This window comes from Erpetoichthys calabaricus, chromosome 2, assembly GCF_900747795.2.
Source record: "Erpetoichthys calabaricus chromosome 2, fErpCal1.3, whole genome shotgun sequence".
NCBI lineage: Eukaryota > Metazoa > Chordata > Cladistia > Polypteriformes > Polypteridae > Erpetoichthys > Erpetoichthys calabaricus.
The window spans coordinates 308227584-308251284 of record NC_041395.2 but is presented as its reverse complement, the minus strand read 5'-3'; the positions used below and the strand labels follow the sequence as shown (position 1 = coordinate 308251284).

The following is a 23701-nucleotide window of genomic DNA, read 5'->3' as shown; positions in this document are numbered from 1 at the left end:
TTTGTCATGTGATATCAGGAATAGCTGTTGGGATAACAGCCTCTGTTACCACACTGGGCTGTAAATGAAACTTTCATTCCTATGATGTCAGAGGATAATAGAAAACAGATCTCAACAGAAACAAAAATCCTTTTCTTCCACTATCTCTGTTGTCGTAAAGGAGGGAGGATGAGACACCACAAACTTTTTAGTGTCAAATTGATTTTTTTTCTTTTCCAGACCCCATGAGACAGGTGTGACACTGGGATTTTATTAAGAAAAGGACTTTATTTTCTTTTTAATATAAATTTAGTTTCTACTCACTGATTGGAGAAAAGGAGAGATGTACAGCAGTTCAGTCTATAATGTAAGAGTGTGGCGTGGGTCTGTCCACCACAAGATTCTGTCCTCTGTTGTGGGGCAACCATTCAGATCTGTCCATGCTTGAATATAAAACATTCCCCTGATTTATATATTTATTGACCTAAAGTTAAAATTGGGTAAAAAATTAAACAAACATTTTTAGCATTTTGTTTCTTCCTACAGGAGCATAACTGTAAATACTAAATTGTAAGATGCATGTAGTTCATTTTAAAGCATTTGCTTAGAAGAATGATAATCTTGAAAGAATTTCTAATTTTTATTTAGTTTAGTCTGTCACTGTAAATTTTATATAGTGTATTTGATAGTAAAACACTATCACAGAGTGCATCCCAAAGCAATTGCACACTCTTTGACATGCTCATATGTTTGAAACTTAGACTATAAATCTAAGGACTGTATTTCCTTTCATTATGTTAGATTTCTGTTCTAGGAATGTATTAATAATTAGCAGACCCTAGTCATGAAAGTATTAACAGCAACAACAATATTATTCACACACTTTGGTGTGCAGCTAATTTTTTAAAATACTAAAAAAGTATTTTAATGTAGTGAAAGAACATTAGTATAAATGTAGTATAATGTACCTGTTGTTGGTGATTGTTACATTATTTAAATTTACTGTACTACACTACAGTAAATGACAAAGAATGCAACAAATCATTACATTGTATTTTTCTCCCAGATTTTACCCTCCATGATCAGTGACTCCGAACAAAATAAGTAAAATTATGATGCTTAGATCATTACTACTATAATAGTGACAATAAAAATAACTTATTCTATGATTATGTCAAATTGTCCGCCCCCCCTTCACTGTCATAAGGTCTTCCTTGGCGCTGCTCCTTTCATGTACTAACCTTTCTACACTGACCCATCCTTCATTCATGGATGTATCTTGCACTGTACTTTATCAACTGAATAAATGGTGTGAAAAGGACAAACAGGAAAATGTAGCCAATGTTGTATGTAATCATTAATACTTTTACTGTTGAAAACCATAGGACTTGGAAGAGTAGAGTTAATGGCTGATTATCTCAGTGATTTTACTCACTGAAACAAAGAAATTAATGATGCAGTATGTTTTAATTTAAGAGATTACATTTTTTGTATAGCAGCTTTTATTTTTATTACAGAAAATAATCAAAAGCTTGTTTGAAAATATTTTAATTCTGTATTACCAGCATCTCTAGTAAGAGATTTGGAGATTATTAGCAGGAACACATTGTATTTCTTTTGAAAACAGCTAGAAGCTGCACGAATAAGTATGTGACATGGGTAGGTATCAGTCCTCTGGAACTGAAACAAGCAACAAGAACAACACATTTCAAGCAGCTGTCTACTGGGTACACTACTACTTTAGTTACTGGTGTGTTTTTTACATCATGTGTCAGTACAAAGCAGTTAGATTTTTATCTCCATATACCTCCAGGCTTGTAGTATTTGTTCAGTTTTATGGAAGAAAAGAAGGAACTTAAGAGTTATAAACCTTTGGTCGAATGTACTATTTTTGTGATATTTATCACAACAGGGAAGAGTTTAACAACATTTCTATACATTACCAAAACAAGCAGTTTTTACAGTGGTCACTTGAAAGACAGTAAGAGATTACAGTTGCAGTGAATTAAGTTGGATCATTTTATTATTATATTTTGTAACTCCATTGGTTTCTTTCCAGCTGTGTGACTGTACATGTCATCACTAAAACAAAAAGAAAAATACATGACTTGCCTCTGATATTGGGTGAGGTGCCTCATCTTGCAAGGAATATCCTTTCTGAAACTTGCCATATGTTTAAGGATCAGTTTTCAGATAAGTGGTTAAGTAGCAAGAGCACGGAGACTTAAAAGCCTAACATTATAGTTCATTTTCCAGCTTGCCACAATCAATACAAAACCATTGAGCCTGAATTGACTGCATTTGCACTCTTGATAGAGACTTCTGATATTGTGACAGTACTGTACATATTGCCAGGTATAGCTGCTCTGTAGGCACAGGCCATTGAAATGCTACCAAAGACAGTTAGTCCCTGAGTATCTAAAGTCTCAACAACTTAATTTTCAAGCAAGTGCATTATTACCTTCTTCCTCCTTGCAACATTCACTGTAATTTTTATTTACATATATATAATTAGTCACTTCATTAACCTAAAATCTTTGTTTCATATCCCAGCCCTGTCACTGTCTGCATGTGTTTGCTTATTCCCTCTGTGGTGTTTTCCATGAATGCCTAGGTTTTCTCCCATCTCCCAAAGACATGCTTGTTGGTTTATTGTGGACTCTGGATTGGTCTTCTGTGGATGAGTTCAGATATGTATGTGAGTGTGCTCTATAATTAATGAGCTAGCACACTGTACAGAGTTATTTCCTGCCTTTGACCTGATGCTGGTGTGATTGACTTTCTCTGCATCTCTTTAAGCACTTCTCAGACATCCTAGATAAACCAGTCCATTTTGTGCTTTGTTTTATTATCTTTTGTTTTATCATCTTGTTTTCATTATTGTGAGAGATACAACTAGTCTGTAAAATTTGCTTCAGGAAATATCTTTGAACAGCGGTTGAAATTATCCCAAATATTTTTATACAGTAATAGAGATGCACAATAAACTATGCATCATATTGGCATTGGCTAAAAAGTCAGTTAAAAATAATATTTTGGAATTGGGTGTAATTACGTATGTAAATGACACAGACAGATTAATTACCATGTGGTTTGCTGGGTAAAACACTGGCTTGTGTGGTTACATTTAGCCATGAGTGCCAATAACAACAATATGAACATAATGCAAAAATTTGTGTATTTGGCTGGATAAAATGCAAAAAAATAAGTTTAACTAACCATCTGAAAAGGTACCAAGAAGGCCAGTACAGTGCCTGCTTCAAGGTGAAATGGGAGAACCTACATTGTTTGCACTGTAGAGTGTTGCTGCTTTGTCAGCTGAGCTGTTATTTAAGAAAGTTAATACGTTCAGTTGAAACAGTCTAAAAGTAAAATCCATTAGCTTCATACTCATGGCTGCAATACATCATGTTTCCATTTAAAACAAGTACGAAATAGTATAAAGACTGAAGAATAAATGCTACTTTTGGTTGATTATTTTCTGAAGCTAAACTAATTGCCAAAAGACAAAAGCATTCTAAGAAGACTAGTCTATGCTCTGATAAGTCATAAGTTTATTTTGAAAAACTTGGAATTTCTTCATAAATAAAATCCATCCATCATCCAACCTGCTATATCCTAACTACAGGGTCATGGGGGTCTGCTGGAGCCAATCCCAGCCAACACAGGGCACAAGGTAGGAAACAAACCCTGGGCAGGGCGCCCACACACCCAAGCACACACTAGGGACAATTTTAGGATCACCAGTGCACCTAACCTTGCATGTCTTTGGACTGTGGGAGGAAACCGGAGCACCTAGAGGAAACCCACGCAGACACAGGGAGAACATGCAAACTCCTGCATAAATGCATTTTAAAATAAAAAATGATAGGTTTCTTTATTACTATAGGAATCGGTATACTTGCCATAGGAAAGAACAATTATAAGTAATGGCCTAGGCTTATTTCAGCATCATTCAGCAACACAGTACAGTAGCTTGAAGAACTTAGCTTAAAAGAAATCTTGAATGAGGTAAATTGAAATGTCAGATTAGGGTAGATCGTATACCAGGCCCTGGAAATGCTGAAAGTATATCATTATGGTTGCAATATGGCATATGCTATACCAGTTAAGAAGTTTAACCTTGTCTGAGTCTGGTACAAGTCATCCAAAATGTGAAACTGCCTCATTGTCATTATAGAGACGAATGATGAGAAAAATGGTCTGCTATTTTGCTGTACTTTTTATATTTATGAACTGGTTGAATCAGGTAATAAAAAGTGCATGGCTGCATGCCGGCTATTTTTGAGTCAGAATAATTTAATACATATGCAGTCCTTTATTTCTTACTTTTTTAGTACCTATTTGCCTTTTGTGTAATAAGTCCTTTAGTTCTTACTTTTTTGGTACCTGTTTGCCTTTTTATAATATGTCCTAATTTTTTTTGTAGTTAGGAAACAGCTGAGTTAGACCTTTTGAATTGCAGTTATTGAGCTGGTCTTGGTGAAAATTAAATGGCATCTGTTGTACATTGGTGGATCAGTGGGAAATTAAATCCCCAATAGGAATAAATGAAGTTTCCATAGTTAAATAACACTTGGTGTGACAGTAGCTGATAGCTTGTGGAAAACTAGATTTAAAATATTGCATGATGATAATGCTGGAACATGCAGTGCTGAAATACAAATATTCATTTTATGAAGAAAGGAAGTAAGGGAGATTATGGTTTTTAAGTGCTTGCTTATGACAGCTGGTTTGCTGCAAAACTGCTTAAAGTTTACCTCATTATTAAAATTACATATATTCTTTAAGCAGTTGTTGACTTTAAAATCTAACACAATTATTTTGCTTCTTGTATAGAAGGCTTTTATTGCTTATGAGAGATTAATCCACTATAGAAATATAATAAAGAGAATACACTTATTTTTTTTCAAGGTAGAAAATATACCTGGCTTAGTATACAGTATGACAAATTGGCCTTCTATGCCAAAATTTTGAAAATGCTCTACGCATATTCCACAGACGTGCCATTAAATTGTGAGCCATGTAAGCTTCCAACCAAACCTTTATTTAAATAAAAAATTTAAACTTCTGCTTGATCCAATTAGCTCACATCCTTAGGGTGCTATTATCTGCCTTTTGTGCCTGGAACAGTTTACTGTAAATTGTTCTGTATGGTTTATTATTTGGTTTGGGTAGATGAGTTTGGTTGAAATAGTTTATTTCCGCACCACAAAAAAAGAGATGATGTCAGATATTGCCACTGTAAACATCTGCCACTGTCAAGAGTTAAAACTTCATACACTGTATTAGAACCATAGATAAATTTCTTACTGGGAAACAACACCTTGTTGAGCTTGCACTAGACAGAATCATTTTCCAATGTTGCATATACCTGGGCCCTAGTCTAGTAGCCAGAGTGTTAAACATCTTAGCTACAAGTTGAAGTACCATTCTTGACTCATTGTACGATCCTGAGCATATTGCTTACACCCAGGTTTGCAGCTCCATATGGCCGTCACTAACTGCAAACAAAAGAGCAGAACTGGAGTTTCTTTATCAGTTCCAGACCAAAGTGAGATGTGTCAATCAGTGCATACAGCTAGCTTCTGGCAGTTTGATGATTTTCTGTGCATCAAGGCCTGGGTAAGCTTACTCACTTTTTGCTCTTAATTGCTGCACTGACTACACCTAAAATCTACCGCTATCAGACCTAGCTCTTTGCATCTATTATGACCTCTAGGGGGCATTGCAGCACTCCAAACCCCAGACACAATTGTACAGAGACATGTCCAGATATAATAAAAGGGTTTATTTGCATTTAAATACCTTGCAGAGGCTTTTGCAATTTTCACACCAATTGTTTTCCTTCACCTTACATTCTTCTGAGATTTGTCACCTTCCTTGGGACCCTGACTCACCTGGCTGTGATCAGGCGGCTCCTAAGACCTGGAGAGTACTTCTGGTGCTAGGGCATAGTACGTTGGAATCACTTCTGGAAGTCCTGTGAAGAAGGGGCTATGAATCCCAGCAGCTCCTCCTGGCAACCCCCATGGAAACCCAGCAGGGCTGTCCCACAGGACTATAGATCCCTGTGGGTGTCTGTGTGGGAATCCCAACTCAGGGATACTGCCATCTGGTGTACTAAGGGAGGAAATGTTCAGCCATATCCAACCACCCTGGTCCTTCCATTCCATTGGCCTCTCAGATGGGTAAGAATCCTTGTTCAAGACCAGTTGGGATAATAATCCATTATACCATATGACATTGTGTCACTATACACATTATAACAACTAGGCCAGTTTTTGCTGTCCATTTCTGGATCTATGATGATGTGACCATGATTTAAACAAGTTAATCTGTGTCCAGTTTTCAAACATGAGTATCTCTCTTGGGTTGCTCCATCAAGGGACTAATTGCATTATTGAAATTGTGTTGTTTACCAAAGGATGATCAATCAATTTAATTTGTGATGCACTTATATCAAATGTTGCAGAAACAGGCACCAGCTCCTTGCGACCTAAATTGGAATATGAACATTTGTGAATTTTGTGTTGCCTACATTTGCAAGCCTAAACCTCTTTGTTATCTCGCTAATAGTTTTCAATTTTACTGTAGATAGTTAGCACCCTGCCCGGGATTTGTTTGGGCGGCACGGAGGCGCAGTGGGTAGCGCTGGTGCCTCACAGTTGGCAGACCTGGGGACCTGGGTTCGCTTCCCAGGTCCTCCCTGCGTGGAGTTTGCATGTTCTCCCCATGTCTGCGTGGGTTTCCTCTGGGTGCTCCAGTTTCCTCCCACAGTCCAAAGACATGCAGGTTAGGTGGATTGGCGATTCTAAATTGGCCCTAGTGTGTGCTTGGTGTATGGGTGTGTTTGTGTGTGTCCTGCGGTGGGTTGGCACCCTGCCCGGGATTGGTTCCTGCCTTGTGCCCTGTGTTGGCTGGGATTGGCTCCAGCAGACCATCGTGACCCTATGTTCAGATTCAGCGGGTTGGAAAATGGATGGATGGATAGATGGATGTAGATAGTTAACTTGGTGGCCCTGACTTGTTTTCATGCACTTTAGATCATTTTCAATGAAAGTATCTGCTAACTAAATGAATGTATTCTTTGTAAATGTAACAAAAAAAAGTTTTAGTTAAAACTTTGGAGCACAAATTAATGTCATTTCTTCATGGAGAAATCAAAAATCTAATGAGTTATCCAGCAGTGTAATTCTCCATACAGCAGATATTTATGGTGTTATCTATCATTTTTCAAAAACTCCTTCTCCCAGTCAGGGTCACAGGAAACCAGAGCCTTATTTAGCAGCTACAGGTGTAAGGGTAGAATTGATCCCATATAGGACATTAGTCTATTTTTATACGTGCACAAGCATCTGAACATGAAGGCAGTTCTCCTTGACAACATTTCTTAGTATTGTGGATGGAAAACTGAGTCCCAAAAGAAAACCCACAGAAGTACAGGGAGAACGTACAGAGAAGCAGTTCCAGACCAAAATTAAACCTAGTACAACATCATCTGAAATTTTTTGTACTTGGCAGAAAGACATTTTCTCAGGTTATGTCAACACTGTTCCATTTTACTATAAAATAAGAAAGATAACTGCTGTTCTTTTCAAACAAGATTTTGGTAATACATACACAATAATAAGGTATTCTGAATGGTAGAAAGGCTATTTAGCAAATCCTTTTTTTGCCATCTTAAATAGTGATATAAATGTATCTTTTTTAAAATATGTAAATGTATATATGCAATTGTGGTATAGGCAGGCTAAGGGATTTACTCAGGTGATTTTGTCCACAGTGAGAGAATTAATTCAAGCACCCCAGATGTTATGTCATTCTGCTTGCCTGTAGCATTATCCTAACCTGTCAACATTCAGTTTAGTGTGGTTTTCTGCCTGCATGTTGTTACATTTTCTTCTACGTGTATAGTGCAGGACTAAACTTGTTGTACTTTACCCAGGACTGTAAATGTGCACTCTTGCTAACCACCCATTTTGAAATTTTCTTTGTCTGAAAGCGTCTGCTATATAAAAATAATTGTACTAAAAAGTTCGAGACAGCACTGATTTTCCACAGAGAATTGGTTGTTGCATGTTTTAAGTAAAATATTTTAATTATTTATACCAATGGAAAGGTTTAATATTTTGTTTATCTACAAAGTAGATATAAACTTTAGATCTGAAAATACTGAGAAGGCTGACACCTTCAAGGCTTTTCTTCAGCCTGTTTTTGGTTTTGGCTGAGGTCCAGACTTTATATAAAACATAAATAATGTGCCTGTCTTTAGCTCTTATTTGGTGAACCTTTGCTGTAAGCAAGAAATAAGCATAGAAAGAAATCAAAGGCAAAGTAGAAAATAAAACCCTTTTACCAAGAAGCCTAACCTAAGTGCTTCCCTCTTGTGTTTCATATAAACAGAGGCCCTCCCTCCTCCCTCTTCAGCTCCATCCCACCCATATGTTTCTATTTAAGGACTGTAGGATAGGCTTATGATTGGCGTTCACAACCCCCTACTTGCTTATCCAGAGTTGGAGCTAGCAGAGATCTTTTGCAGAGTGTTTTTCTTTATTCCCCCCCACCCCATATCCATTCCCTGGTCCCATCCTCAGCCGACGGCTGCTTTCTCCTTTTCAGCGTTGCAGACAACACTGTGGAAGTCTTGTTTGTCAAGTTAAATCCCCTAATAGAAGACTGTTAGTATGGAAGACATTTTTTTTCAAATTCATTCTCATTTTTGGGGAGAGGAATTTGTTTTTTTCTTACTTTTCAAATGAACCTCTGTGCTGCAGTGGGGGCCGGAGGACAATTGAGCTATATGGCCAGACGCCTGGGAATATGCATTGAGCCTAGGTTCCATTCTGATTGGCTGGGGTACGCTGACGAGTTGGCCTATGGCGTGTCGGGAGCCCGGTGGTCGCTCGCGGGGAGCCATGGCTGGAAGCTGGCTGACGGCTTGCTTTTTCCCGTCCCCAGGAGCCGACAATTCAGATCCCATGGTGCTGGAGCAGTATGTGGTGGTAGCCAATTACGAGAAACAGGAGAACTCTGAGATCAGCCTGAAAGCAGGAGAAGTAGTGGATGTAATTGAAAAGAACGAGAGTGGTAAGTATTGCAAAAATCTAATTGCTTTATTTTTTTCTTGAAAAAGTTTCTTACACATGACTGTGTTTTCTTCTCTCTTTTGCATGTGTGGCTCTCCCTTCTTCCCTTCAGTCCTGAAACTGTACGTTAGCTCCATCTGGGGGCTCTCTCTGGCAAATGATCTATACCATTTTTCCCCCTGTTGGTTTAGGCTAGAAGCCAGATTGTTGCCTTTGGCTGGAAGAATGTCTCCCAGACTTGTATTATTAATTATCAAAGATTATATTAATGGAAACAGGGATACACTGGAAAAAGCAATGGAGACAACAACAGATCTAAAATGGCCACATTTGAGTTTTGTTTCTTTACACTGTCAGCATTTCTCACTAGCAAAGTTAGATGACTCACTGAACAGCAAATGAAGTACCAATCTGCAGATTACAACCATTTTACTATTTGTAAAAAAGTATAAAAGATGAAGATAGCCCCTAAATCCATCAGGGATAGACTGTTTTTTATTAATCACATACTGCTTCAGTTACATTTCATAGTAATAATTACAAAGCAATTAGACTCAGTGTGTTCACAAGTTACCCGTATATAGTATGGAGTAATTAGTCATTTAGGGTTGTGCAGTTTCATTGAATATGAATGTATGTTTAAAAATATACAGAATTTTAATTATCTATTTGATCTTTTATTGGTTAGCATTTAAAAATAAGTAATAATAAATATAAACATCCTGCCAAGTTTGCTACTTGAGCTGAAGTGAGAGACATTTTTTCTTTTCACTGATATTATAGTTAGTAGTAATTCTTTCAGTCTGGCATTTTAAAGAATATGCTGTTTCAAAATCAATGTTGTTTCCAGGAAAACATTCCTTGGGCTTCTTTTAATGACTGCAGTTTGCTATAAAATGAATCCATTTGGTAACAATGTGGTGTCCTCACAAAGCATTTTCTGTTTCTAATACTTCACAGAAGAATGTGTAATAAATACTTGCCAGCTTTGTTAGTCCATTGCACTAGAGCAGGATAGACATTTGATATCAACTATATGTGTTTAGTACTAGTTTTCCTTTCCATCTACATAATTGGACATAATGTGTTATGCAACCTGTCAATTCAGTATCTTAATAATGAGAAGCTTATATAATTTTTTTTAGTTTTGGGATCCTCTTAATTTTTAACCGAACATTGTATTATACTAATTATTTCAGAATTTTCACTGACCAGCACATGTTGAGTCAAAGGATTTAATGTGAACATATTGCTTTGGATATTCCTAATTTAAAAGTTTTGATATAGTGCAAACAAGTTATCTTTGTTTTGGAGAGATCATACAGGATAACAGTTAAAGGCACTGATTACCCGTACAGATAGATAGATAGATAGATAGATAGATAGATAGATAGATAGATAGATAGATAGATAGATAGATAGATAGATAGATAGATAGATAGATAGATAGATAGATAGATAGATAGATAGATAGATAGATAGATACTTTATTAATCCCAAGGGGAAATTCACATACTCCAGCAGCAGCATACTGATAAAGAAAATATTAAATTAAAGAGTGATTACAATGCAGGTATACAGACAGACAATATCTTTGTATAATGTTAACGTTTACCCCCCGGGTGGAATTGAAGAGTCGCATAGTGTGGGGGAGGAACGATCTCAGTCTTGTCAATGGAGCAAGAAAGTGACAGCAGTCTGTCACTGAAGCTGCTCCTCTGTCTGGAGATGACACTGTTTAGTGGATGCAGTGGATTCTCCATGATTGACAGGAGCCTGCTCAGTGCCCGTCACTCTGCCACAGATGTCAAACTGTCCAGCTCCATGCCTACAATAGAGCCTGCCTTCCTCACCAGTTTGTCCAGGCATGAGGCGTCTCTCTTCTTTATGCTGCCTCCCCAGCACACCATCGCGTAGAAGAGGGTGCTCGTCACAACCGTCTGGTAGAGCATCTGCAGCATCTGATTGCAGATTTTGAAGGACTCCCGCCTTCTAAGGAAGTATAGTCGGCTCTGTCCTTTCTTACACAGAGCATCAGTATTGGCAGTGGCAGATGGTTGTCCTTCTGGAAGGTTCTCCTTTCTCCACAGAGGACCTCAGGAGCTCTGACAGAGTGACCATCGGGTTCTTGATCACCTCCCTGACTAAGGCCCTTCTCCCCCGATTGTTTAGATGGCCAGCCAGCTCTAGGAAAAGTCCTGGTGGTTTCGAACTTCTTCCACTTACGGATGATGGAGGCCACTGTGCTCATTGGGACCTTCAAAGCAGCAGAAATTTTTCTGTAACCTTCCACAGATTTGTGCCTCGAGACAATCCTGTCTCGGAGGTCTATAGACAATTCCTTTGACTTCATGCTTGGTTTGTGCTCTGACATGAACTGTCAACTGTGGGACCTTATATAGACAGGTGTGTGCCTTTCCAAATCATGTCCAATCAACTGAATTTACCACAGGTGGACTCCAATTAAGCTGCAGAAACATCTCAAGGATGATCAGGGGAAACAGGATGCACCTGAGCTCAATTTTGAGCTTCATGGCAAAGGCTGTGAATACTTATGTACATGTGGCTTCTGTATTTTTTTATTTTTAATAAATTTGTAAAAATCTCAAGTAAACTTTTTTCATGTTGTCATTATGGGGTGTTGTGTGTAGAATTCTAAGGAAAAAAATTATTTTAGTCCATTTTGGAATAAGGCTGTAACTTAACAAAATGTGGAAAAAGTGATGCGCTGTGAATACTTTCCGGATGCACTGTATATACCTTTTGTCTTATTTTTAAGTGCAATTGAATTTTTCTTAAATATTAACAGTAGTAATAATATATTTAATGTATTATATACAGAACACTTCTAAAACAAGGTCAAAGAAAATTAACTTCTAATATTCCTATGTATCATGCTACTTCATCACTCAAAAATTATTTGTAACAGCTGACAATGTCATAAAACCGTATATTCAAAATAGTGTGATCTCAGCAAGAGTTTCTTGCTACAGAGTCACTTCAGTCACAATACCAGAGATTGAGTTTTGGACAACAACATCAAAACTGTGATCAGAGAAGGCAACTCAAACTGCCATGTATGAAGGTATTTGGCACCATTTGTCGTAATTAGGAACTCATTCAACAGAGGGTATAAAATAACATGAAACTGCGAGAATTATTGAAAAAGCAAATGCAATGTCTGTGCCAAATTTCACTTTGATCGATACAGCCTGCGCTTGGCCTGTTACAGTACAATCCAGTGATGTTGGGTTGTGGAGAATGAAGTTTGGTTTGCTACAATCTATTGCTCAGGCACTCTCAGGCATACAGTGGGGCAAAAAAGTATTTAGTCAGCCACCAATTGTGCAAGTTCTCCCACTTAAAAAGATGAGAGAGGCCTATAATTTTCATCATAGGTATACCTCAACTATGAGAGACAAAATGAGAAAAAAAATATCCAGAAAATCACATTGTCTGGTTTTTGAAGAATTTATTTGCAAATTATGGTGGGAAAAAAAGTATTTGGTCAATAACAAAAGTTCATCTCAATACTTTGTTATATACCCTTTGTTGGCAATGACAGAGGTCAAATGTTTTCTGTAAGTCTTCACAAGGTTTTCACACACTGTTGCTGGTATTTTGGCCCATTCCTCCATTCAGATCTCCTCTAGAGCAGTGATGTTTTGGTGCTGTCGCTGGGTAACACGGACTTTCAACTCCCTCCAAAGATTTTCTATGGGGTTGAGATCTGGAGACTGGCTAGGCCACTCCAGGACCTTGAAATGCTTCTTACGAAGCCACTCCTTCATTACCTGGACGGTGTGTTTGGGATCATTGTAATGCTGAAAGACCCAACCATGTTTCATCTTCAATGCCCTTGCTGATGGAAGGAGGTTTTCACTCAAAATTTGACGATACATGGCCCCATTCATTCTTTCCTTTACACGGATCAGTCGTCCTGGTCCCTTTGCAGAAAAACAGCCCCAAAGCATGATGTCCCCCCCCCCCCCCACCAATGCTTTACAGTAGGTATGGTGTTCTTTGGACGCAACTCAGCATTCTTTCTCCTCCAAACACGACGAGTACAGTTTTTACCAAAAAGTTCTAATTTGGTTTCATCTGACCATATGACATTCTCCCAATCTCTAGCAAACTTCAGACGGGCCTGCACATGTACTGGCTTAAGCAGGGGGACACGTCTGGCACTGCAGGATTTGAGTCCCTGGCGGCGTAGTGTGTTACTGATGGTAGCCTTTGTTACTTTGGTCCCAGCTCTCTGCAGGTCATTCATTAGGTCCCCCCGTATGGTTCTGGGATTTTTGCTCACCGTTCTTGTGATCATTTTGACCCCACGGGGTGAGATCTTGCGTGGAGCCCCAGATCGAGGGAGATTATCAGTGGTCTTGTATGTCTTCCATTTTCTAATAATTGCTCCCACAGTTGATTTCTTCACACCAAGCTGCTTACCTATTGCAGATTCAGTCTTCCCAGCCTGGTGCAGGTCTACAATTTTGTTTCTGGTGTCCTTTGACAGCTCTTTGGTCTTGGCCATAGTGGAGTTTGGCGTGTGACTGTTTGAGGTTGTGGACAGGTGTCTTTTATATTGATAACGAGTTCAAACAGGTGCCATTAATACAGGTAATGAGTGGAGGACAGAGGAGCCTCTTACAGAAGAAGTTACAGGTCTGTGAGAGCCAGAAATCTTGCTTGCAAATAAATTCTTCAAAAATCAGACAATGTGATTTTCTGGATTTTTTTTTCTCATTTTGTCTGTCATAGTTGAGGTATACCTATGATGAAAATTACAGGCCTCTCTCATCTTTTTAAGTGGGAGAACTTGCACAATTGGTGGCTGACTAAATACTTTTTTGCCCCACTGTATATGTTGTGAATGAAAATAATGTGGTCTTAATTTGTATTGTAATCAACCATCACTCCTCCAGCAAGAAATTGAACACCAAACACACTGCACCTCCACTGACACTTGATTTATCACTGTCCTTTCTTTTTTATTCTGCAATTCAAATTCTGATTCTTTTCTACACAATTTCAGATAATTTCAGATAATAAGGTTTTTAAATAACGTAGTATCTTGAACTCTGAGTGTATGCAGACAAACACAGCAATGATATTACACCTTTTAGTGCTTTAGTATATAGATTCCACAAAAGTGGAGGAAATGTAGACTGTGTAAAGATATTTAAAAAAGAGTATTATAATGACAACTTGTTGGTAAAACTAACAACTGTATCAGAACATATTCAGAAGTTGATCATAACTACTGCATTACCACACAGTAGGTTCCACTCTGTATGGTACATTCAAGGTATAATAATTTTGGCATTTTATTTGTTGAATTTGTGAACAGAATGCTTTATTGATACCTTTTATATTCAAGAATTTGCATTCACAGAAGAATGTAAGCATGCTGTAGAATAAATTAAATTTATATGCTAGACTTGATAGTGTTTGAAATTTTTGAAATTACCTATCTGAACTTTGTAGATAACAACTCAGCAGTAGTAGACAGCACGGAGAGGTCTTTGAAATGATGTGAAAAATGCTTTGTGCAACAAATTAAAAAAACAGTACTAAAATTTAAATTGCCTTTAGTTTTGACAACATGTTACTTGACCTGAAGAATGGACAAAGGTTCAAAGTATGTTAGTTTCAGTAAAAAGGCTACATAATTTATGAAAAATATAGTCACAGCTATACTGTACAGACTAGTGCTGGTCAAAGCCTATTTGGACCCTGCGACAGATGTTGTCTGAGGCAGACAGACTTGACCTCTTGTTGTCCTTAATGGGTTGTTGGTATTATTTATTTTCATTATTTACTTTCATTTCAGTATTGTATACTTTCATTAATGGCATCCGCTCATGACCATCATAGTTTGATGACCGTGGTGTCTAGAGCAGGTGTGCCTTCAGAAATACAAATTGTTTCCCTTTATGTACTAACTGCAGACATTATCATCATAGTTCTACAAAACCAAGGGGGAGAGCAGTTCCCTTTGGTGTCTGGAGTGCACACCCCTTAACTTCCATAAATGCCAGCCCTCAGATGACTTTGCCTGTTCACCTGTCTACATTGCCTAATGGATTTATTGGCTCTGCTTCAGACCTCATTAAAACCTGTTTGATCCCCTTTTATTTAATTGAAGGGCAGCATATTCACCTTGGTCCCACACACATTAACAAATATAATCAATAGCTCCTATCTCAAGAAACTTTGGATAAAAGTGAACTTTTAAACTATGGTGTAAAATCAGTCTCAGAGTTAGAGATCAGAGAGTGGAACCTCTGAAGAGTTTTAAGGAGAACCTCTCTTCACCTCACCTTACACATTCTGTTGATTTATGTAAACAACCATCTTTGAGCAAATATTGTGCACTTTACTACAATGTTCAGGGCCTCAATACTGCCTTGCTCATTCCTATTGTGAATATCCTCTAAACAGCAGATGTTAATATTGTCTATTATTTTCTGCTGTGTCCATTGTGTTATTGCACACCATTCAGGAGCTATTTACTCCTTACTTTTTCTTTAGAAATGTTGTTTCCTATCTATCCTTGAACTATGGGACATAATTAACAAAAATACATTAAAATAGTAGGCTATAGTTAATCACTGATAATTCCTCTCAAATGAGAAAAATAACACATTGAGAATAGATTAACAAACAATATTTCCTCTTCATCTTAAAAAAAAACACATTCCAAATGAAAGCAGTAAACATTGTAATTTTGGCAAGGCTTACTTTGGAAATTTACTGTAGCATTTACTGCATACAGTTTCATGTTGTAAGTCAGAGTACAGGCGGTCTTGGTCTGGGCAGCTGCAGTGACTAAAGAGTCCAGTTGTTAAAGAAAAAAAAAAAAAACAGTTCCTGACATAACAGTTCTTCTTTTCTTACACGTATATTGTTTTTTGGGAGGGATTCTGTTTCTTAGGATTATGTTCCTTTTTTCATTTCACGTGTAAAGAAGCAATTTTTTTCTGATGCTAATAAGATACACAGTTGTACTCTGCTGTACTCTCATGGCAACTGGTTATCAGTAAATAACCCCTGCTTCCTTCTGAGTTCCTAAACAAATGGTCAGCCTCCAAGTGTGGAGTTCTAAGTGTGGCCATATGATTTATCTTCTGGCAACCTAAACATATCTTCTCCAATATGTATTTTTGAGAAATTAATGAGTTCAACAGCTGGGGCATTTGAATGCAGATACACATGACGGTAAATTAAACCAGAACTTCATTTACAACCATGAATTAACATCTAACTCAAAGTTAAGCATCAGGATTAAGTTTCAGTAGGATTAAGTTAAAGAACTAACAAAAACAGATGACAGGGAAAAGGGTTCTTTAAGTTTTAATGACTTTAATGTTTGTTATTACAGCAACTTCTTCATTTACCAAAATTATTTGTGTTCTGTGTAATAAACCTGTGTAAGTAAGTGTTCCTTTGCTTGGGGCAATACTTCTCAATGTCAATCCTGTATTATAATCAGTAATTGATTCCATATTTTAATTACTGGTAGCCTCATTCTGAACTCGAAAAGAGTACTTTTAATATTTAAATTTTGTCTGACATTTAGAAGTGTTTTTGTGTTTTCAAACTGTGTCCTTTTCTTTATTTACTTCTTTATGCATTTTTAAAAAAAAAATTTTCTGTATCTGATAAGGTAGAAGGCTATTACAGATGGTAAAAACTAATTGCTATCAACTGTTACCAGTTGCTACCAAAGTGTAATGCTAAAGTGGTATTTATACCTCATCTGAGTTGGATATCTCCATACCATGGTATAATTTACTGCCTTGGATGCTGTAATAGTTATATCTCAATAGGATAATAATTTTATCACTATTCAATATTTTCTCATCCTTATGTAGTCTATAATAGGGTCTTGGTGACAAGAAACTCCTCAGGGTAGATAAGATTTTGTTTCTTCCAGCAGCGCATTTCAGAACGTTTCTGGCAGAGTTATGGTAATCCAGGTGTTTTGTCCTTATAATCTGTCATTCATGTTAAAGTGTTGCCCTGATTTCTTGCTGAATCACTTTTAATGCTTCCCTAAAAATCTGTGCAGATGAGTAAACCTGAGTTCCTCTCTAAGCTGTGCTCTGCAGTCGATATATCCAGCACTTCTGCTGTATCATACCCATTGTGCAGTTCTCTCTTGGTCTATCTCTTTGAACATTGGCTCATAAAAATCTTCCATTTTAATATCAACCTTCACATTTGAAACATTCAGAAAAACAATATTTCAGTACTAAAGCATGTATTGTTTTGCTTCACTTTTGAGATGGTTTAACCTCCCTGCTTATTTAGACATATATTTTCCTCATATTTTTATGTGATTTCTCAGTTTTTTTATTTTTAATAAATTTGCAAAAACCTCAGGTAAACATTTTTCACTTTGTCATTATGGGGTTGTTATGTGTAGAATTCTGAGGAAAAAAATGAATTTAATCCGTTTTGGAATAAGGCTGTAACATAACAAAATGTGGAAAAAGTGATGCGCTGTGAATACTTTCCGGATGCACTGTATATTATCTGTAGTAGTACTGCCACCTCATTATGTTTTGATTTCAGTATGATTCACAGCTTTATTTTCTTATGTGCAACCCGTGGACATGTGCCTGTTTTAAGTCTAATAGGCATTGAAGTTGGATGTTATAAGTAAATTAGCCCAGAGGGACCTGTGTGAGTGTATGCTGTGTTGGGCTGAAATGTCTGTCCATATCTAATTTCTGCTTTTCACCTGCGGCTTTCTGGTACTCCAAAAAGGATAAGTAGTTTTAGAAATGTAGTAAATGTCTGAATTGTACTTTGTGGAATACAGTATTTTCTGATGGTGCTTATATTATAAGTCACCTCAGAGATCTATACATTTTTTATTTACTTGCTTATTTAAACAGAAAATTATATTAACCATTAACAACTCATTTTTTTGCAGTTTTTCTTCAAATGTAATCTGTTGAAATGCAATGAATGACTTAAATGGTAAAAAGGTAAGCAGTAAACTGCCAGAGGTTTAAATTTAAAACTTGGGTTAGCAAAAACTGAAAAAAAGGAAATATCAGAATATTACAAATGGGACTTCTTCATGGAACAACTAACAGGTTACAATCCATAGATGTTCTCTAGCAGTTAAAGTAAATTAAGCCTTACAAGTTGAAGCAAACAATTTGCACAGGTGTCCCAACTTATGTTGATTACTTTAAAGCCCTCTGTCTGTCTTAAAGCAGAGTTGGAACAGGCTGTGTTACTACAACCTCTGAAGTACTACTTGGACAGAGCATTATTACCCTTAGAGGTGTAGGCCTTTCATTTAGAGAATTTGCAAAAAAAATCAAAATGTCAGTGAGTATGGTGTCCTACACAATCCAAAGACAATTGGATACTGGAAAAAAACTTTGATAGGAAGAGATAAAGCAGACACAAAGTCACTAGCAGGTGACCAGCTTGCTTGGTAGGCACCTCGCAGCACAACAGCTTCACAGTGGTTAGAAAATGCAAGTGTCAGTTTCTACTGTGAAGAAGAGACTTTTTTCTGCAAGGTTGACAGGGCAAGTGGCAGTAGGAAAGCCATTAATTAAAGGACAAAATCGGCCTTGAAATATTGGCTTTGGACTACTGCAGACTGGACAAAGTCTCTACCTTCACAGTAGAAACTAAGACCTTTTTTGCCGCTGTCATTGGAATTTACAATTTTCTTGAGTGTAGAGGATGTAGTAGCAGTCTGTTTCAACTCTGCTTTAAGACAGACAGGACTTTAAAGCAATCAACGGAAGTTGGGACACCTATGCAAGTTGTTTGCTTCAGCTTTTAAGGTTAAATTTACTTTAATTGCTGAAGAGCAATTGTAGATTGTAATCTATTAGTTGTTCCCTGAAGAAGGCCCATTTATAATATTCTGATATTTCTTTTTTTAGTATTTGTAGCCAAAACTTTAATTAAACCTCTGACAGTTTACTGCTTACCTTCCCCATTTTAGGTCATTCATTGCATTTCAACTGATTAAATTTGGCGAAAAACTGGAAAAACTGAGGTGTTCTAAAACTTTTGACTGGTAATGTATATATAAGTCTTAGATCACAGTTGCTGTTCAGCCAAAAAGTATTTTTAATGTTAGTATATAGTGGCAATAATTTCATTTCTGGAGAGTGAAGGATGCTTTCAGAATCCCTTCAGCTTCACTCAAGTTCCTACAGTGTGTCCAAATATGGAATGTCTCATCTGCAATTTAGTTAAGAAGTTTTTTCATTGTGTTATCAGAGATAAATTGGTAATAACCTGTCCCCATCAGAGGCTGATTGGTTGAGCATCTTCTGTTTTTTTCACCATTGATTTTTTTCAGTTGTATACAGTAAGTGGTGATTCAGTGGCACACATTGTCATTTCACTGATTTAAGTACACTAGCTCCATATGAATTACAATAGGTTTGGCAACAAGTTCATGTTCCTTTAGAAGAAATATAAATTAGACTAATTAATTTCATTATTGCTCGCTTTAGATAACAGTTTGTTTTGTTTTGTTTTATTATATTAACAAGTTCCTTGTCACTAAATTAAAGAAAAATAGCTACTATGTAAAATTACTAAATGCAGTTTATGAAAATTATTTACTGAAGATGATGGGTTTCCTAACTAAATGTACATCAGTAGTGTATAGGAAATATAGCTTTGAAACTAGTTAACAATATTCCATATCATCCATCCATCCATCCATTGTCTCCCGCTTATCCGAGGTCGGGTCGCGGGGGCAGCAGCTTCAGCAGAGATGCCCAGGCTTCCCTCTCCCCAGCCACTTCTTCTAGCTCTTCCGGGAGAATCCCAAGGCGTTCCCAGGCCAGTCGAGAGACATAGTCCCTCCAGCGTGTCCTGGGTCTTCCCCGGGGCCTCCTCCCGGTTAGACGTGCCTCACCTCACCAGGGAGGCGTCCAGGAGGCATCCTGATCAGATGCCCGAGCCACCTCATCTGACTCCTCTCGATGCGGAGGAGCAGCGGCTCTACTCTGAGCCCCTCCCGGATGACTGAGCTTCTCACCCTATCTTTAAGGGAAAGCCCAGACACCCTGCGGAGGAAACTCATTTTAGCTGCTTGTATTCACGATCTCGTTCTTTCGGTCACTACCCCATAGCTCATGACCATAGGTGAGGGTAGGAACATAGATCGACTGGTAAATTGAGAGCTTTGCCTTGCGGCTCAGCTCCTTTTTCACCACGACAGACCGATGCAGCGCCCGCATTACTGCGGATGCCGCACCGATCCGCCTGTTGATCTCACGCTCCATTCTTCCCTCACTCGTGAACAAGACCCCGAGATACTTGAACTCCTCCACTTGGGGCAGGATCTCGCTACCAACCCTGAGAGGGCACTCCACCCTTTTCCGGCTGAGGACCATGGTCTCAGATTTGGAGGTGCTGATTCTCATCCCAGCCGCTTCACACTCGGCTGCAACCGATTCCATATCATTTTACAAGAAATATGGCACAGTCGTTTCCTAATATATTTTACAGTTAGAGAACTGGCAGGTTAAGACTGTGACATTGTTTAAATCAAATGCCACAGCCCCAGGTCCATAGTGTTTCACTTTCTATGATATAGAAAATATGTTCTGACCTACTGTAAATTCCCATTGATACTTTGTTTTTTCGTGACACAAACATTTCAATAATTTATGACTGCATTGCAGCAAATTGATGTTAAATGCATGACATTTTCGCTAGTGTGGATTACTATATATGAGTGAATACCCGCTCTTGAAGAGCAGGTATTAAAAGGGCTTTAATGTTCTTTGCAGGGCTCTCAAATCTTACTCATTTTTCAAATTTCTTAAAAGTAGCAATACCTTCAGTGTTTTATGAACTTGTGGTTAACAGGACATGAAGGCATTTCATTATGTTAAACAGGGGCTTTATTATTTATCAGTTTCTAATCATTTAGGCTGATCTAAAGCTAGTTTGTCCAGAACCTTCATACATAAGAATATCAAAGAGCGTACTATTAAGTTAACAGCAGTCTTCTTTGTAACATTTTGCTAAGCTGTCAAATGCTGACTCTGGAAATACTTTGTGGTGCTGAGGGATTTTTTCAGAAGGGTAGTGCTTTTATTTTTGCCAGGAAACTGATAGATGGTTATATGTTACCTTTATGGTTTGCATGAACAAAAGGTAATAAAGGTAAAAATTATAAGTGAGAGATATTGGGGCATTGGATATAGCGGGTTGGACAATGACTGTCTGACTGACTGTTTTATACTATAAGTTAAAAGTAGATATAATTTGGTGGGAGTGATAGCACTTTTTTTGCTTTTTCACATTTGGTTTAAAGCTTCAGGCAGTGTTGTTAAGAAAAAAACAATATAAAGATTATATATCTTCTAATATTCAGTCTAATGGTTCTATTCATAGTGAGGCCTGGTGACTAAGGAGTTGGAACACATGCTGACATATTCAGGTGGGAGCTATGATTCCTTATGTGACCTTGTGTAAGCGACTTCGTCTTTATGAGCTTGCATTGTAGAAAAATGTAAGTCATTTTGTCAGGAAAAACAACATGTCTGAATATGAAAACACCTAAGTGTACAAAATCATTGTTTATTTTCTATAAAGTATTACAGTAATGACGCTTGAAGAATGAATAAATTGTACAAGTTCAAGTTGAACCCACTGAAATGATCCTGGTAACCCTGACACTTTTAAGACATTTGTAAAGAGATGGAAAAAGCTAAACTATCTTAAAGTATATGAAAGGATAATTTGTTTGTAAGCAGAATGCTCCAGTGGCTAAGACACTAAACTGTTACCTCTGTGTTTGCTAGTTCAGTTACAGCTACTGACTAATTGGATTTTCCTTAATAAGTCACTTAACTGGCTAGTAGACATATAGAAACAATAGGACTTATGATCTGCATTTTTGCGATGAGTGTCAGTTAAGATATTTGTTGAGTGAAACTATCAGAAGTCTATTTGTAATGGCAAGTATGTGGCTCAAAACATTGAGTGTTCACAATATATTCACAGTGGCATATCATTCTTCAGTTGGTTTAGCTTTTTCCATTAAAAGTTTTGAAGAGTTAATATTACATGAACAACATGTTTTTTTCACATTTATTACAAAGAATGCATTGCACATTTGCTTTGGAACACAAATGAAAATTGTTCTTTAAATAAATATTTAAATTCATTTTACATTTAAAATGTGACCATTAATCTGCTGAGAAAGAAGAACAGAGAGAGTTTAGGAGCATGCACTGATACAGCTCGTTATCACACCCACCACATCACAAACCACCTCAAGATCCCACATTAGCCAACATATTAAAATAATAATAATAGATTTTATTTATATACCACCTTTCCCATACTAAAAGCGCTTTACATAAATTCAGAAAGAACAACAATCTGTCGCATCATTGAAAAATGCTGGGACATCACAGATCAGTACTGATGAAGGGTGACTCCAGTGTATATACTGTATCTGTTTTCAGTTCTTCACTTTTATACTGTTATGAAAATATTAATGTTTAATTATAAGTAGCTTGTATCACGTCATTTGTAAAAGCTTAAATGCAGACATACAGTGCATTATGTTAGTGTGTAGTACTATATGTAAATGGCCATACAATGAGTGAGAAGCATTAATTGAGTTTGATGATTAAAAAGGAATCCAAAGGAAATTGTCAAACCTGTGTCAAGATAGTACTTAACGTCACTCCCACCTTAAACCTGGAAACATTTCTACCATGTGATTGTCTGTAAAAGGAACAATATAAACATCACATGAGTTTATGGTGACATTTTGTGTAGAAAAAAATAATTTTGGTTTCAAACAAATGGATGTTTCTTTAAATATATGATGTGGTTGATACTGTTGCTTTTACAACTTCAAGGACATGGGTACAAGTCATGGTGTGGTCACTGTCCGTGTATCCTAATTTACTTCTAAAGATGTGCATATTAGATGACTTTATATTGTCACAGTCATGAACTGGCATTCCATAAAAGATTAGTTCTATCCTTTTCATGATCCTGACAGGATAATCTTTAGCTCCTTGTGAAAGTGTGATAAAAATGGTTTTTCACAAAATAGTTAAAATGGATAGAATAAAGCATTGTTCAAAAACAGGCATTCATTTCTGTTTTAAATCTCCAAAGTATAGAGTTAGACAATCTGTATCTTTGAAAGGTTATTTAGAACAGTGCAGACTTACAGATTCATAGCCTGTATTTCTTTTGCTTTTTCATAATATCAAAATAATAAAATACAAGCCAGTGTCAAACTATCACTGCCTTTAGTGTCAGTGATTATAAGATCCATTCCTCATTTTCTGGAAGTTAGCCATTTTCTTAATTGGCAGCAAATAACTATGTTTCATGTGCTCCCAAGGGGTTTTTAATTGCATTCCGTAGCTAAATGTTGTAAATCAACGGGTCCTCCCATTAGAAATGTTTCACTCTGTCTTCTAAACTAAATGTATGAAAATGACTTAATAAAATACAGATGTATGTTCTTGCTGAAACAAAAACAATTTTTACGTCACATTTATGTATGTTTCCAGTATAAAAATGACTGTGACTCACAGGCTATATTTTGATTATTAAAAGTGAAAAAGAGAACAGAAATGCAAGAAGAGTGT

At 37.1% G+C, this 23701-nt stretch overlaps 1 protein-coding gene across 3 annotated transcripts in view; it reads left to right on the top strand.

Moving 5' to 3' along the window:
- The window catches only part of sh3pxd2aa (SH3 and PX domains 2Aa), a 370390-nt gene that overhangs the window by 268614 nt on the left and 78075 nt on the right, over positions 1-23701 (top strand). For 2 of the 3 annotated variants that reach the window (XM_051922164.1, XM_028795863.2), the window contains exon 7: positions 8941-9069. In XM_051922164.1, coding sequence (XP_051778124.1) covers positions 8941-9069 — 129 coding nt within the window. Of the gene's footprint in view, positions 1-8369; positions 8839-8940; positions 9070-23701 lie in introns of those variants that run through there. The other variant, XM_028795864.2, reaches the window with a different exon arrangement.